Source organism: Pholcus phalangioides, unplaced genomic scaffold (assembly GCF_987345545.1).
Source record: "Pholcus phalangioides strain wild (caught in Gottingen) unplaced genomic scaffold, Ppha-v1.0 ptg000024l_1, whole genome shotgun sequence".
Classification (NCBI taxonomy): domain Eukaryota; kingdom Metazoa; phylum Arthropoda; class Arachnida; order Araneae; family Pholcidae; genus Pholcus; species Pholcus phalangioides.
Window position 1 is genome coordinate 21459283 of NW_028301616.1, and position 18247 is coordinate 21477529.

Below are 18247 nucleotides of genomic sequence, written 5' to 3' on the forward strand. Positions count from 1 at the left end.
ACGAATAACATGTAGAACTCAGATTCATGTTGCAAAGGGTTGTATAGTTGTTAAAATAAAAAAAATTTACTTTTTACATAGACACTCTGTCCTCAAAAACCTAATTAGAAAGTCGTTGTACTGTCTCTCTTGAGGCCAACAAAAAAAAAAAACTTTCACTGAGATATTTGATTTCAGAAATCGGAGGAAAGAATAGTAAGAACTAACGAACAACGCACCGTTCCCTTATTTTTATGCTGTTTTTCCCCCAACTTTCCTCCGATTTTTTAATTCTAATATCTCTGCAAATATTGTACTTAACAAAGTAGAATTTTCTTTATTGGCCTCAGGAGAGACATGGGGAAAAGCTTTCTAATAGGGTTTTTGAGCACAGGGTGTCCGTATAGAATGCTAATTTTTTTTTTCATTTCAATAACTACACAAACCCCCTTGCAACAAGAATGACGTATCTCTAGAGTTGCACACACACACACACACACAAACGTTATTTGGATAATTTTTCCAATTGGAAGTATGTCTCTAGGATCAACCGTTCACCTGTAAAATGCGGCGAGGGGAATTAAAAGTAATCACCCTGTATATTCAAACAATACTACAACAATGAATTTTTAAACGATGCTTCAACAGTAAATTTTGAAACGATGCTTCAACAGTAAATTTTGAAACGATGCTCTAACAATGAATTTTCCCAACAATGCTCCATCAGGGAATTTTTACTGGATAGTCCACGAACGACTTTTCAAATATTAAAGGAAAAAAGAAACGCTATAAAATTTAAAAAAAAAAAAGACAATTCAACAATAATATTTAAACAGTATTTTAAAAATTAATTTTAGAAGAAAAATACCACTCAATGAATTTTCAAAAATAATGGTGGTTAAAAATAAAATTCTGAACAATACTTCAAAAATTAACTTTCGAAAAAAAAAACAAAAAACTTTCACATATTTTTCACAGACGAGGATTTTAAAATACTCCAAATAAAACGAGTATCGGTTTCTGGCAAAGAGTGTCCCTGCAATTTAAATGGTTTTTTTTTTAAATTCCTTTGTTTATAATACACGTAATTTTTTTACCTTACATTCATAGCTCTACATAGGTACAAAGGGTCTTTTGAACCATTGTTTCTTAACCTTCTTTTTGTCAATGCCCCCCCCCTCCTCCGCCTTTTGGACCATATTTTCTTCTCGTGGCCTCCGCCTCATCTCACCCAGAAGAGAGATGATTTCTTCTCTATTGTGTAAACTTATAGTGAAACTTTTTTTATGAACAAGGTCAATCTCTGGAACCCCTAGGCTAGAGTTTTTTATGCGGGTCTTCTATGTTATGCCGTTTCAACATCACGGGCCTCGAGCAAAGTGATATTATGGGGTCTTTTAGAATGTTCTGAAGGCCCATCAGCTGGCAGTAACATCTAATATATATTGTTGCATAAGTTACATATTTACATACTTGAGAGCTCGGAAATCATAGCACCAGATCTCATTATGTAGCTCTCCCATGAACAAGAGACCGTCGGCAGGGCTATCTTAACAGCACCATGGGCCCCCCCCCCCCCCGAGCAAAGTGATGTTGGGGGACACACACACAGATTTTTCTAGATGCCATTAGTTGGAAGCTTTCGGGCCTTCCGGACTGGAAATACCGGTCTACCGATTTACATACTTTAAAAAAATCGTAGCATCACATCTCATTATCATAAGGGGCAACCATCATCAGCCTCCGGGACATGGCCTTTTCGGGCATGTCCCGGGTTAGAAAAGGTAGCCCTACGTACTCACATCGTTCTACGAGTGATTTTGCTAGATTCTGTAATCAGTTACACCTTTTCGCTACCAATATTTAACTTTAAAATTTTCATTTCCTCATATATAAATTTTTTTTTTCAAAGTTCTCCGTGCCCCCCCCCCCTTAAGTACCTGCCATGGCTCCCCTTCCATTTGATTTTTACCCGTGGCCCCCCCTCCTTAGAATAAATACCCCAGTATTTTATGTCGAGTTTACCTCGGCATAAAATCCAGAAAAAATGTCCGTTTCCTTGAACTCTGTTTCTTGAAGAGCGTGCGCGGCTGTGATTTCGTTAATTTGCTAAAAAATATTGCGTTTGCATTTATTTCTGTTTTTGACATTGAAGTTTGCAAATCGAAATTTTTTTCTTGCTGTAGTTTGAATCCCAAAGTAATATAAAGTACTCCAACACATGTGCGATTATTGAGGCTTTGCACGTCTTTGATAAGGCCTCCCCGTATAAGCAGTACAATTCGAAATAGATTCTTTCAAATGATTTTTCTGACTTTCAGTACGTGTCTGTAATTATGAAGAAAAATTATCTCCTCGAAAGAAAGATAATTTTTTTGGGTTAAATAATGCTTTTTTTCTTCTTTTTTTCGAACTCTACAGAACTTTCACTCATACGTACAACAATAAATTTTTTTTTCTCTTACATTGTCGAGGTAAATAATGCCATTAGTTTCAATCATACGAATTGTTCATCCGCTTGTGTCTATCTGTAGTTCGTATCACGCAACTACGTAGCAAGAATGACGTGGACTCGATAACACTGGATATGGTCCACTAGTTATTTATTGTTGCACTAATCAGATCGTTAAAAGTTCCATTTTGCATAGTAAACTGTTCTCTTCTTCTTTTTTTTCGTGTAATTCATCTTTCCTATTTTCCAAAAGAACTTCCGCAATGGCGCGATTTAACACTCTCCATATATTTTAAATGGTTAAGCAACAAACAAACACTGATAAACCATGAGAGAGAGAAAAAAAAAAAAACCTCATGAATATCACATGTTGTCGAGCGGGTTTTTTCTCTTGCAAAATAAAATTCTGTGTGAAATAAAAGTGAAGTCGGACGTTGGGGTTTTTTATGTTTATTCTGTTTGTTTTTTCTTTTCAACCCTCCCTTTGTTACACGATATGTGTTGTTTTTTTTTGGTTTTTATTTGCATTGTTATCGTCTGGAGCACTATGTTATATTACTAGGCTCGCGAGAGAGAGAGAGAGAGAGCCCTGGATTCATATTTATATTGCCTTCCTTTCAGATAACAATGGCAGGGATTTTGTTGGTTATCGGGTCTCAGCCCCGGAAATGGCCGCACCCCTTGTAATTGCCGTTCTTCCGGAATATTTTACTTAATTGGGATGTGTAATTTTTTCCCTCGGAAAAGAAATTTTGTTGTACATGTCATCATCATCATCAACAACCGCAATTTTAAATCTATTTCTGGGAGTATATAAGTCCCCTGTGTATTACTTTTTTTCGGCTGTAATCCTCCACGCTGTGTATAGTGTGTACAGGGGAAAAAGTCCATCCAAGGTCAGTTCACCATGTGCTAGAGATGATTACTCACGGGCTTGCACCACGAAAAGGTGCGGACTGGACTTTCAATTTCGAGTCTTCCCTAGTCCAGTGTTCTTCAACCGCTGATCCGCAGACTAATGCGAGTCCGTTAAACATTTTGATCAATCCATACAGACTCTACATAATTTTTAGATTTATTAAATGTGTGTTGTACCGTCTTAAAATTGTTTTTATTTCTTTCTTAGCCGTCAACAGGTCTGCAAATTAATTCTCCCGTTTATTTTTTGCCGGTCCGCAAATTATTCCTCCCTATTTAATGTTTGTCATAAAGTACATCTCTTATTTATTCATTTTTCGCCGCAAAAATTACATCTTCTGTTTATTCATTTTTTGTCACAAATTGCATCTTTTATTTATTAATTTTTTGCTATAAATAGAATATTCTATTCATTCATTTTTTGCCGGGCCCCAAGTTATTTCTCTTGTTTACGATATTTGTTTTTTTTTTTTTACCGGTCCTTTTGTAATTTCTCCCGTATATTTATTTTTTGTCATCATCAAATTATTTTTACTATTTATTTGTTTTTGGTGCCAGTCCGCTGATCATTTCTCGCATTTCCGCCGGTCTACGAAATTGTTCACCTACTGTCTGCCGCTGTAAAAAAAGTTTAAAAAACACTGTCCTGGTCGATTGCTTCGGATCCCCGTGATAAAGCAATTGAATGATCTTCTCTTATGAAGGCCCTTCCACTAATCCAGCGTTTCCCAAAGTTTTCCAATATGGGTCCAGGGGGACGATAGAAGCTACGGATTTAACACAGGATCCTATTGGTTCACTTTAGTTTGGGGGCGACGAGGGAAAAAAATTGCCGATGAAGGGGGCGATGGAAACAAGAAGTTTGGGAAACTGTGCACTAATCAGAAGGGAGCCTATAAAAGAGTTCCCCTCTCTACGTGTAAATCTGGCGAAAAAGAAAAATGAATGAGATGAAATATTTTGTGTACCCCGTAATAAGCGATTGCAATGAAGAAAAAGTAGTTTTTTGCTTCCATCAAAATATTCAATTCACTGATTATAATTTAAATCAATCACAACCAGTATGATCAGTGGTCCGCCCGAACCCGGTACACACCACTCTTTTCCTTGGTGCCTGGTTCGCCTGACAAGATGATGTAGGACATATTCATCTTCACATACAATTTTTTTTCAGAATTTTGTTGCTAAATTTTATATAATAAATCACTCTTTTCAAAGAGGCACGTTCTCCTGGAAGCCATCTTAAAAACCCCATGAAAGTTCAACTTTAAATGCTGCCCTCTGATGAAAGCCCCCAAGTTCATATTGAACATATTTCTAACTCAAAACTTACGCAATAAGTCAGGAATTAACTCCCTGAGGTCAAATGAAAAAATTCTACAGTGAGAAAAAGCACTCCACACGTTTGTGGTGCCAGAGTCTGAAAGGGGTATAAAAGTTGGGAACCCAGGGTTGCAACTACGCAGAAGCAAACAGAGCAAGACCAAAGGTCTCCGAGCTTCAAATTGGCACTCGATGTAAGCTAATTGTATGTAGCCCAACCTTGATGTCTAGGGATAGTGAAAATATTGAAGTTATGAAATTATTTTGTAATATTGTTGTTATGTTCTGATTGCCAATATTAAAATGTGGCCAAATGGCCAGGATATAAAATACAGCCTCCGTGTGATATGACTGGCTGTGTGAAAGTTCGCGAGCCTCTGATTCACAGTATAATTGTACCATTATGTTTCAGTACGCCCTTGTGTTATTCATTGTGTCGAAAATTATCGCAGGTTCAGTGAATAATTTAATTCGAGTATATTCCAGAGTGTTATTCACGTCGTGAAATTTCTCCTATTTGAATAATACGCGCATCATTTAATGGTGGTATGTATAATATGATTTCTTTTGCCTCTAGGAGTGTTCCCTCCATGGGGCACAATGGGCTTGGCCAGCAGCTCCGGTGCGTCCAGTTACTCGTCGGGTGGAAGTGGCTCGACGAGGGCAACACCATCGCCGCCCAACCACCTTCTGTTCACTGCCACGACTCACCATCATCAAGACTTTCACCAGAACGGATCCCAGCAGCAGGACGAGGGCATAGACGTCGACGATTCGGACGCGTCCTCGACTTTCACGGGAGAGGATTCGTATCCCGCAGCCAAAAGGAAGGTAAGAATTGAAATGAATGAATACTCAAACGCATTTATAACGTCGCCACCCACACGAGCACACGCGGCTCGATAGAGTGTGTATATGAAATCACACAAAACATATACACATCTTCACTATGTACTACTTCTTTGAAAAAGTTGCCATTTCCAATAATGAACACCAAAAAAAAAAAAATTGCAAAAGACTATTCTTAATCGTTATTTGCACGATCCGCTGCTCACTGCTATTTCGACATAATTTCACAGTAAAAAAAATGTCGTGATGCTATTAGTTCCACGAAAAAGGTTTGAGAAATGTTCAAAGTCTGTGGTTGAGAGAGAGAAAGGATTCTGTCCCTTCTTTTCCAGAGCCTACTGTAATCGATTCTTGCAGAATTTATTTTTGGTAATGAAGTTAAACTAATCTTTTAAGTTGATTCAAACTGTTTTGAACCAAGAAATATACTGAAATTTTTCGAGAAAGTGGTTCCCCGACGAGAATCAAACAATATTTTTTTTTTCAGAAGATTCCTTGATCTTTGTGACGATCTCACAAGCAGTAGCATCGGAAGTGTTGTTTCAGACCCGTGGGTGCTCATCCTTGAGCTTCATGTAGGAAATTTTGATTTCTGAATCAATTCTGGGTTCTCCGCGACCCGTGGGTGCTCGAGCAGCAGCAGCGTCACCGGCTCCGACTCCACTGTTCACAAGAAAATAATCCGAAAGGAAATTCTAGAAATATATTCTGCATTTGTGCCCTTCCAAGGCACCGTTAGGCAGGTGCGAAGGCTTCGACCACACCGGGCATTATTATAGGATCGAGATCAGTTTCTGTATTTCGTTTCGACTTTAAAAATTGCTCAAAAGAAGCCAATTAATATTCCACAATTTTTAAATATGTGATATGGAAAATATCGTATGTGGTTTTTTTTTCTACGTTTTATAACAAACACGTCCAGAGGGGGAAGCGGTGGTGGCGGTCATCGTTCCCAAGAGCCAGATAATAAGGGATCTCAACCAACGCCATCTATAGCTAGAGGTGTAGTTATAGGAGGTGTTGTCTCAACGGGTCTGACCCGTAAAATAGTGGATACTGAGCGATCCTACACAAGAAGTCGCCTCTAGTAACACGTCATGTTCGATCCGCGCCTTTGTAGAACATAGGTTTTCTAACTTGCTTTCCGTTGAACCCTGAGGTTCCGTAAAGCATTTTCATGGGTCTCGTGGCATCAAAAGCTGCAAAACGCTTCATTGGCGTTATAACGGTATTGGAGAAATGTTCATGCTTGTTTTATTTTCATAGGACAGTCCCGTAATCATCGAGAGTTCCGTGTAATAATTTCGTAGTCATCCAGGGTTCCGTATAACAAAAGTCTCGTAATAATCAAGGATTTCGAATAAAAGTTTCGGAGCCATCTGAAGTTCCATAGAACTGTCACGCAATCATCCAGGGTTCCGTGTAACAGTCTAGGGTTCCATGCCAGTCCCGTAGCCACTGCGGTGAGTGGTCATAGTGACGGATTCGCATCGTGAGGACCCGGGTTCGAACCACACCACCGCCACAGTGGTCATCGGCTGAAGTTGGTTCCCAACATCGAGGCACAAATGCGAGCCGATCTTCCCATTAAAAAAAATCTCACCACAGACAGCAACGGGTCTACAACGACGACACGAATATTCAATCATTGCACTTTATTCCCAAGTTTAAATATAGATGGCAGAACTAAAAATTCACAAAAAACACTATATACGCACTCAGACTCTGTTAGGTACACTCACACTTCTGGCATAACTCAGTCAGTAGTAAATTGCCCATGGATAGACCGGAGTTGCGCTCGGTTTGAAAGAAAGTCAGTCCCGTAATAGTTTCGCGTAAGTCTCGAAACCATCGAGGGTTCCATAGAACATATAATCATTCAGGTTTCTGTTTAACAGGATCGTAATCATCAGGGGGTTCCCATGTAACCGTCTCGTAATCATCGAGGCTTCTACGCGAACCCAAAACGCCGTGAACTTACGTTCTAGAAAACCCAAAATATTCGTGGTGTAAGTTTTCCACTGGGCGTTAAATATGCGCCATCATCATAAGAATCAGAGGACCCCAAACCACAAGAATAACCCATTTAATGCAGAGGGATTTCGTTAACTGGTTCTTCGTCTGAATTCAGATGAGTCATCCCCAGAGTTGACCCGTGAGACGAAAGTATTAATATCATTTAAGAATAGTCTGGACGAGATGCTGTTCGAGAGAGAGACTCGTGCTTGCTCTCGAGCACGGGATGCACCGATGATCTATCTACCGAAAGGGCTGTGTCATGAACATGTGATTGACATCTAGAGCAGCTAAAAATAGAATGCACGTACAGGCAGACAGACATGCGAAAATTAGCTTAGACCGATTTCTAGGTATTGGTCGTATTATTATTTGGGGGGGGGGGGGATAATGCAAAAGAGAAGTTGTTGTCTTCTATAATCTCGGGATAGGAAAAAAAAAATACTACGCTAAACGCACGAGTACACCATTTGCGTTTCGGTGGTAATACAGCTTAATGGTGAATTGATGATGATGTCGACCAATGCCTTCGGGGGATTGTTCAGTCCTGTGGCAACGGACTCTTCATTATCTTCCAGAAAGATCACTGTGAAGGGAAGGGGGGGGGGGGTTATAAGAATAATTTTCCGAGGAGGAGAGAAGAAAAGAAGAGTTTTTGGTCTATTATAATAAAAGATCACGAAGAGATGGCTGAAGGCGGGGGGGGGGGGGTAGGTAGGAATAAAATAAGAAAAGGATGATGCAGAAGAAAGAACGAATACCATTTATATATGGAGACATTCGTCATGAGATGTGGGGGGGGGGAAAGATCCAAAACGATCCATTGGAGGGTGGGGTAAGATCTTGTCCATGTGTCTGTCATGTCTGAGTGTCTTGTCTGTCTGAATCTGGCCAGAAATGATGGCTTCTTCCTTTTGACCCTTTCGAAGGGTTATTCCCCAGCCATTTGGTCGGTGAGAAAAGAATTTCCTCCAGAATGATTTGAATTTTATATTGGGACGGACAATGGTTTTTTTTTTTTTTTTTTTTGTGTTCTTCTTATTGATGAGATCGAAATTGAATTATATTTTCCTGATGTCAACGAAGTAACAAATAATTTTGATCCGATTTGGTTTTTGAATTTTTCTATTGAGTCACAGTTTAATAAGTTCAATAGGTATCTGGATAATTTTAATATTATCACTGTAAATAATTTCATCTGTGAGGAAATGAATCTTGGAAGGGGGGGGGGGGAAGTTATGAATAAGTGAGTAAAAATCTTTTTTTCCCCCGTGTATGTTTTTCCTCACCTCGGCCTTGTTTTAATGACGGAATAGTGGCAAATCAAAGATATTTCCCTTCGCATTGGTAATATTCGTAGATGTTTCGGGGGGAGGGGGGTGGGGTGGGAACATATATTTATTCGTATAATATTTTTATACCAGTGTTTAGATATGTAGATCGTAAAAAAAATAATTGCTTGGTACAGGCGTCTTGTGTATACAGGGTGTCTTGTAAGTGCTAATGCGGCCTTCATCTCACCAACCGTCTGTCGTAGAGGTATGATTCCAATTCAAAAATTGCTCAAATAATGTTCACTGCACCAGCTTTGAGAGTTAAAAATACAGTGCCTCTCACAAAATAAAAAAATTAAAATTTTTGCATGGTTTTCCCTGTCCCCTGACTTCCAGTTAGAAAGTTGTGTCCTGTCTTTTCTGACAAGACCGTATAAAAATTTAGATTTTTTTATTTTATTTTGGGACGTTGTATTTTCACTCTCAAAACTGGTACAGGATAATTTTTGAACGCCTTTTGGGAATTTTTTAAATTGAATCATACCTCTAGGATGGACGGTTTATGAATTAAAGGCCGCATTAGCACTTGGATAGGACACCCTGTATAAACGTTTTTTTCTCTTAAAATTTTCTGTTATTACAGTAATCGTCATAATGCTTACCAGCGTTGCATATAATTTTGTGTAAAATGGTCGGCCATTTCTCGCTTTGAAGAAGTCATGTGGTGTAAGTCTGAAGCATACAAGAATATTGTAGTACTTCGGGGTTTGGCCGGGCTTCGAACGTTGCCCGTAATGCCAAATTTCTTTGTTTCTTCTGTCGAATACTTCTATAGAATACTGACACGGAATCTGAAAATTGCTCTGTGATTCGGTAATATTTCTGATTCTGATGCTGATTTTATTCCAAAGCGACTGCGACAAATGAAAAATGTGTCGCGGTTTTATTCCATAGGTCTTTTTTTTGGGTATCGTTGTAGGAAATTATTCGGTAAATCCTAAAAATCACTCAATGATTTGTTTGATCCTTAAAATCGCTCAATGATTTGTTTGATCCTTAAAATCGCTCAATGATTTGTTTGATCCTTAAAATCGCTCAATGATTTGTTGACTTCAGTTAATTGAATTAGGAAATTCGGTAAATTCAAACAATTTGCTTGGAAATCAAGTGCATTTGAGCAATCGCTTGAAAATCTAGTAAATTCAAACAATCACAAATTAGAAAATTGAATTAATTGTTTGAAAATAAGATAAATTCAAACAATCACTTGAAAATCAGACAAATTTAAAAAAAAATCAGTGGAAAATTGGATAAATTCAAGCAATTGAATGCATGAAAATTCGGTAAATTCAAGCAATCCCTCAAAAATTAGAGAACTTTGCAATGACTCGCATTTTTAAATTCATCAAAGGCGTTGGTTTTACGTTTCACGCAAAACACAGTTTTATTAACACACACACAAATCTACTTCCTAGACATGAACAAATTCTATCTTATTTTTATATGGTCATTTTTTTCAGTCCTAATTGGTACATGCGCCAATTCAACCAAAATCCATTCCGATCCAATCGAAAATTAGAAAACATTCAAACAATAAAAATTTAACCAATTCGAAAGATCTTTTGAAAACAAAATTGATCCTTTTTTAAACACACACACACGCAAGTAGTAATGAAATGTGCGTTTCTGGGCCGTAGAAGCGTCTTTGGGAGAGTAGTAGTGAAATGTGACAGTAGAGTAGAGAAATTCGTCGTCTTCCATAGGAGCTTCTACGGCCCAGAAACGCACATTTCACTACTAGCTCACACACACACACACACACACACCTTACATGATTCATGAATATTTTCGCAATCGTTACACACCAATAAATAAATGAAAAAAAAAAGCTACCAGAAACCGAAATAAAAACAAAATTTATACAGAGAAATCCGAGTAAATCCTCTATAAAAAAACCACGAGAAATGATAGCTTCAAAATATAACGAAAAATTGCATACAAAAGAAAAACTTTGTTGTTTTCATCATCAACCTCTATTCCTTTTTCCTATAATACGGAAAACGTTCCAACGGAAGTAAAAAAAACAAAAAAAAAACAAATCCTAATTTTAGGTGTAAACGGGTCCAATAAGAGATGAGAAAGTAAAAGAAAAACCACAGAAAATTCCATACAAAATCGCCGAGGTTTGTGTTGACGTGCAAGCGAAACCGACCGAACTTTGGTGTCACAAGAAAAGAAAATACAAAAAAAAAATGCCAATTTCATGAGTGAGCAGCGATATTGTACCAAGTGAAGCCCCACGAAAAAGAAGAAAAGAAGTAAATAAAGTAAGTCAGGGCTTGGGCCACTTTCGTCACCTGTTGGCCTCATTCACCGATTCTCTCTTCCTGCCATTCGCAAAAAAAGAACCCTCTTTCCTATTCTCGTATTGCATTTTATTTAGGGCTTCCTTTACTACAGCAACACTTACCAGAAATAAATGTTGGCGAGTTTTCACGCGTTAGCGCCGTACGTATACTTTGTTTTCATTGTGTTACGGCTCAAGAGACATTAATTACAGAAATATTTCGTTCTTTCTCCGCATTCTTCTAACAATACCAAAGAAAAAGTTTTTCATGCCGTTATGTCATGTTTCGTCTTTTTTATGTTGTTACATGTAGTTAGGAACCAGGAAGATAACCCGGTAACCTGATATTATCTGTTTTTGACTATTTATTTACGGTCAAGCTCGGTTATAATGACCTCGGTTGTAACGAACGACACCTCGGCTATAACGACAGTAAATGGCGGCTGCGACAGATTCCCGTAGGGAATAACGCTAATGAACTTTACTTATAACAGTACGACCTTTTTTCATTTCGCGGGCCAGAAACTTGTACAGAAAGAGTGATCACATCTCCTCCTCCCGTATCGTACGGGGTGATGTTCCCGTACTTATGGCCGGCCCAACTTTTTTATTAAATGTCCCGTTTTTTGCCCTTGGGCTTAGTTGAATTTTTGGAATCAAAAATTAAGATTACTTTCATGACTTTCAAATTATGTTATGATAATTATGACACTATCATAGAATCGATTATGTTTATAAAAAAATATTCATTTCACAATATTGACAATGATGTACTTTTTTTTAAATTACATCTTGACCTGCAGTATCATTTCTGCCGATTAGTGATTTTTCAGCAATTTTAGTTGGCAAGTTTGCTTGTCTCTGTGGCAATTTTTTTTTTTTTTTTACGGTAACTGGTAATTTTGCTCGCCTTCGACAATTTTTTTTGGCTGCAAATGGCAACTTTACTTGCCTTAGCAATTTTTTGGCGATATCCTGTATTTTTATCTAAAAAAATATAGTCGTTTTTTAGAAGTATTTAGAAGTTCTGCGTATTGATATTTTTCTACCTGAACAGCTTTTGCGCCCCGAATGGAACCACTTCGCGGGCTGCATTTGGCCCACGGACAGGAATTTATGCACCCCTGCTTATAACGTCAATGAAAACGCAACGACCTTGGATATAACGACGCATTTTTTCTCCATTTTTGTTTCGTTTTCAATGGCTTTTTTTCCGAGAAATTCCTAGAATAGAATTAAAGTCCTGAACATGGGAGAAATGTTTGACCGTAATTCTGTTGATACGCAACGATATAAAATAAACCTATTTATTACATTTTCAACGCTAGACGTGCTCGTCGTTCAGTCCCTATCCATTCTTGGATTTGTTCTTCGAAATTAGTGAAACCAGGGACGCAATAAGTGCATTTATAACAGGACTGTAAGTGGATTCGTACGACTCATCCAGGAAGCCCCTGCGAATCAAGTTTGGGTCATGATCAAGTACCATGCTCAAGAATCCCAGGCTCTGAGTGGATTTTAACGATCCATCTCGCAAACCAAGTTTGGGTTGTGATCCATAGCTCAGAAACTCTCAACTCAAACAGATTCGCACGACTCTTCTCGAAAGCCCCTGCGAATCAGAACGAGCGAGACCCATAGCTCAAGTTTTCCCTGCTGTTAGTGGATTTCAACGACCCATCTCGGAACCCCCCCCCCCCCGTTGTGACCCAAGTTTAGGTCGCGACCCATGGGTTAAGATCCTCTGGCCTACCATATTGCAGGGTATGGAGCCCACCTCATAGCATATTATATTCCATGTGATTAATTTTTTCTTTAAAAGAAATTTTAAAAACGTCAGTTATAACGACAAAGTTGCGTGGGATCTTCGCTATCGTTCTAACCGAGTTTGACAGTATTTATTTATTTTGTTAACGTGAGTAAGGGGTGGAAAAAGATTGGGTGAGTAAGTAGTTGTGAAATCATATCAGATATACTCTCACAGAAAAAGGAGAGGAACGATCTTACTCTAAAAATAAAAGTCGGGGAATTCCACACGCATGTGTATTACGTGTGTGGTGTGTGTGTGTGTGTGTGTGTGTGTGTGTGTATTTGCTCTTGGCTTTCCCGGGCAGTGGTATGAAGGTTGTTACGGTGCGGTTGCTATTGCTGATTTAGGCCGTAGTGGTGGCAGCATCAGAGGTTGCCTTGGATTCTATTCAATCCTGTCAAGATCATTCTCTTGGGATTATTTTTTTTGTCTTGTTCATTTAATTGAAAAGCGAATCATTTTAATCGGGATGTTTTTCTTGTATCTTTTGTCCTGTCGAATGACTATCAGCGAAATTAATTTTGCGTTTCAGGTGCTGTTCAGCTATTCATCAGCAGAGTAAAATGATATCATTAATAATGTTTATATTTAACTATCTATAGTACCCGGCGCTGCCAACACCTTCTAAAGCAGAAGGCTGCTGCTCTAGAAGGTGTTGGCGCTGCCCGGGTTTTCTTCAATGAGGGTTTTTGGATCACGTGATTTCCCCCTTTCTTTCTTTGAGGGACATACAAACCGTGTCTAAGTTAACCAATATGGCGACTTCCCGCGCGACTCGTATGAAAGAAACAAAAATCTATATTTAAAGAAACGTAGAAATGAATATTTTTTTCCTTTTTTTAAGAGGGGTTGGGTCATTCGATTCCCCCCTCCCTCCCTTGAACTTTAACTTATCCATATCTGCCTATTTCAGCTTCAGAAAATGCTTAATTAAAGCTGTGGAATTTTTTCGGTGTACTTTTTACGGGCCCATAATTAATTTTAAAACGGCCTAAACTACATGAATTTATGCAGTTGAATATCAAAAGATAATACGGAGACATTAATTTTCATGTTTGAGAAGATATAAATAAACGGTTGAAATCAACGTTAGTGCATGGAAATCCAACTCAAAGTATAGGTCCGGCTAATTACTTGATATTTAATTTCCTGGGCTTCGTATCTCTAAGCGAACTCAGATTTCAAAAATCAAGAATTCAATACAATTTTTAAAATTATTGATGGGGCGGAGAACCCCCTCCCCCCCACTAAATTTCCGCATATCGACAGTAAAATCGGCAATTTTAACACTGATTTCTATGGGGGGGGGGGAATCATCCTTCGCCTGTCAAAGTAATGCTGATGATGATTCTGACGTCTATTCAAAAAGCTCTCATTACTGGGAGGATTGAAAAAAGTAGCAAACCATTATAAAGGCGTAAACTATTATACATATAAAGTATACTGGCAGCGTTAAAGAAGTGGCAAACTATTGTAAATTCATATACACGTCTGAAACTCATTGCTAGGGAAACACGGTAACCAAGTAAACGTTCGGAAAGTAATTGGTGAGGCTCAAAAATCATTGTTGCCCGACAGTATTTTGCCAATTATCAAATTACTCTCTTTAGGAGTTTTGGTCAGAGAAATGATTAAGCAGATGATTTTGCTAGGAACCGTGCTTGTGCTATTATATACAGTTCTTTTTTTTCTTTTTTTCATGCTGTGTGTGTGTGTGCATGGCCCTGGCTCTACCAGCGAAAAAAATCGCCAGTTGTTACATAAAGTAGTCAGAATTCGATGATAAATTTTGCATTTTGCATGAATAATTCTGTGTCCTTTTATGAAGGAAAAAAGGAAAATTCATTTTCGAAATCATTGATCATTGATTCATTGGGTGAAAGTCAATACCGTAATTGATGGGTGCACAAATTGCTACCCGCGCACCAAACTGTCCCGCTCGAAAATTTTACACAAGCAGCAAATCATTAAAAAAAGTGAAACTACTTTAAAATGCATCCAAATTTTGTATATCCAAATACGATAGTTAACTAAGAAATGACGCTATGAATATCTGTTAATATTCACAAAGTATAGTGCAATTAATAATAAAATTATCATACAATAAATCAATTTTGGCAGAGAGAGAGAGAGAGAGAGAGAAAGTGCGTGTTTTTTAATCCGCGTATTGGTCCCAATAGAAAAAAAAAAACGTTAACACTGACCGCAATAGTATTTTTGGACAACAAATGGCCCGTAAGTGGAAAAGTTTGTGCACCGATGTTGCAATTCAAATTTCCACGATGGACTTATTTTCAAATATTTCTCATTTGAAAAAAAATCGCCCTCGTATCCTTAATCGCTCTGATGAAAATTTTTGAAGTTTAATTTTCGTTAATTTGAAAAAAAAATTAAAAATTCAAATAATATATAAATCTGAGTTCGAGGCTGCGTTAGTTTGTATTCGAACTGTAGTTATTTGATTAAAGTGCTTACGAAACTCTAAACATTTATTGTGGACATTAAAAAGTTGGATTTCAATTCATTGTCAAATCGAATTTGTTGATTGTTCATAAAATTTGTTTCTGTACCGACAGGAGACACGATCATTTGATCAGATCAGAATCACGTCCTACAGAGCTCTTGTGTGACCAAATTTCTTAAAATCTCATAAAAAAAAGATGGATAATATCTTTTCCTTCATCAGATTTCATAAACTTGTGTTTAAATTTCCTGAATCATTTATATCACGATCCATTGAAGAATAAAATGAAACTACGTGCACTATATCTGAAAAAAAATAATAAAATAAATAAGCGTTACACACGGAAACGTGTGTTTGTGTGTTTTTCTTTTCTTAAAAAACTTAACTTTTTTTTTGGAGCGGCCCCATTTTATTTCAACTAGTGTGAAAAAATCCCGGTTATTTCAGTTCCTTCCTCATTCTTGCTCCTTTTGGAGCGGACCCAGAATTAGAGACTTTACCTCTTCGGCTCTACGGGGGATCCAATGCTAAAATGAAAAAAAAGAAGAAGATATGTTACGAAAAACATATACAACATATACATTTTCGCTGCTCTACCCACGAATATAACTTCCAGCATTTTCATCTCTTCCTTTTAGAAAGCACATTTCATGTGTCAACTTGTTTACAATAGCTAACTTGTCTCTCATCCTGTTTTTTTTTTAGAAGTTTTTGCTATTATTTCAATAATTTCTTCCGTTAGATAACTTGGAAAAAAATTTATCTTTTTAAAATTTATTTATTCACCCCCAACATTCACCCAATTACAGTGATGAAAGAAAAAAAAGCATACGCAAAACAAACAAAATGAAAGGGAAAACTAAATATGTAGGGAGAGATAAATGGCTTTTTCTCAGCCCAAGATATCAAGGAACAGTTATTTTTCGGATATTATGTCGGTGATTATCCGGAAAATTACTGTTCCTAAATATGTAGGTTTCGGTAAATCGGTTCTTATGCGTACGTACTTACCAATCGTCTTGGCAAGGTTGGTAAATTTAGCGCTTTTACCGGCGAATATGCATGATATCCAAGTGCCGTTGATAAGTTTGATAAATACTTTAAATTTATCATCTTTATCGGTGATTATGCATAATACCCTAATGTGATTGGGGAATTAGATAAATATGAAAAAAAATTCCAAGTGAACCTAGTGTGTGTGATGGATATAGTCGGACACCGATATAATGATATAATTTTTACGATTGTACCCCGGTATAATGATATAATTTTTACGATTGTACCCCGGAATAATGATACAATACATGTGTATGAATTATCATGTACAGGATATCATATTATACGATTTAATATATCCACCGTACGACACGATACTTGGTTATTATGCATAATCGCAGGTAAAGAATGATAATTTTTTTAGTATTTATTAAATTCACCAACGACGCTATGATATACGCTTAATGCCGGTAAAAGTGATTCATTTAGGAAAATTTATCAAACTTACCAGAATGCTCGACGATTATGCATAATAACCGGATAACCGAATTTATCACATTTACACACATACACGTACATACATACTAAAAATCAAGGCTGTAGCGAGGGGGGAGGCTCGGGATCTGGTCCCGCCTCCCCCCCCCCCCCGAAATGTGAGAAAATGACCAAAAAAAGGGAAAAAGATGACCAAATCTACTGTTCTATCACTTTGGTTTCCCCCCGAACGCTAAAAATCTACATTACTGTACATTAAAAAACGAAAAAGGGGGGAATCTCTTAATACAGTTGTATGATATGAAGGAGCATAGAATAAGCAACGCTTTCTGAGGTTAATGCGTCGACACAATAAAAACTAATTATCGACAAGATAAGAAATTTTTCTTCATTTCTGGAGTCATCATCCATTCTAGTGAGAAATTATTTATCACTGATAGCTTTTTTCATAAGAATTTAGTTTCCAGAAGATGTCACTGGTAAGATTAAGAAGCAAAAAAAAACTACAAAGTGTTTTCCCAAGTCAATTTTGTCAGAAATCAGTGATTATATCACAAAATTATGATAAATTATGAAATTTTTATTTTTTTTCTATAACAACAGTTTTTCATAAAAATTTAGAATTTCAAAAGATATCACTTTTGAGATTAGAAAGGGGAAAGAATTTTTCTTTCTCTAGAAGTCAATACGATCAAAAATCAATGGCTATGTCACCAAGTTGTGAGGAATTATGAAATTGGTTTAATTGATAATAATTTTTTTATAAAAATATAGAATTTCAATAGATTTCACTGGTACGATTAAGAAAAAAAAATTATATTTTCAAGCTCTTGAAGTCGATTTGACCAAGAAGCAATGAATATCGCAAAATTATGTCAACCTATCAAAAAAAATCTTAAGAATAACAATTCTTAAAAATTTAGAATTTTAAAAGATGTCATTGGTATGATCAAGAAAAAGAAAGAAAGAAACTCGTTTTTTTCAAGTCGATTTGATCAGAAATCAGTGACTATATCACAAAATTGTGGTAAACTATAAAGTTGATTTTTTTAAAAAAATAATAATAATTTTTTCATAAAAATATAGAATTTCGAACATGTCACTGGCAAGATTAAAAATGAGAACTAAAAGAACTTTTTGAATTTCTTGATGGAAATTTGATCAGGAATCAGTGACTGTGTCATAAAATTGTAATAAATTATTCTTTTTTCAGTAATGTGCACTTTTTTTTCCATAAAATTTTAAAATTGAATGTCGGCGGTAAGATTAATAAGAAAAAAAAAGTTTATTTTTCGAGTTCTTGAAATCGATTTGATCAACTGTC

At 36.9% G+C, this 18247-nt stretch overlaps 1 protein-coding gene across 1 annotated transcript in view; it reads left to right on the plus strand.

Moving 5' to 3' along the window:
- The window catches only part of Glut4EF (Glucose transporter 4 enhancer factor), a 146914-nt gene that overhangs the window by 90620 nt on the left and 38047 nt on the right, over window positions 1-18247 (plus strand). The window contains exon 3 of the mRNA XM_089251359.1: window positions 5250-5503. Within this exon, the coding sequence (XP_089107485.1) occupies window positions 5250-5503 (254 nt within the window). The remainder of the gene's footprint in view (window positions 1-5249; window positions 5504-18247) is intronic.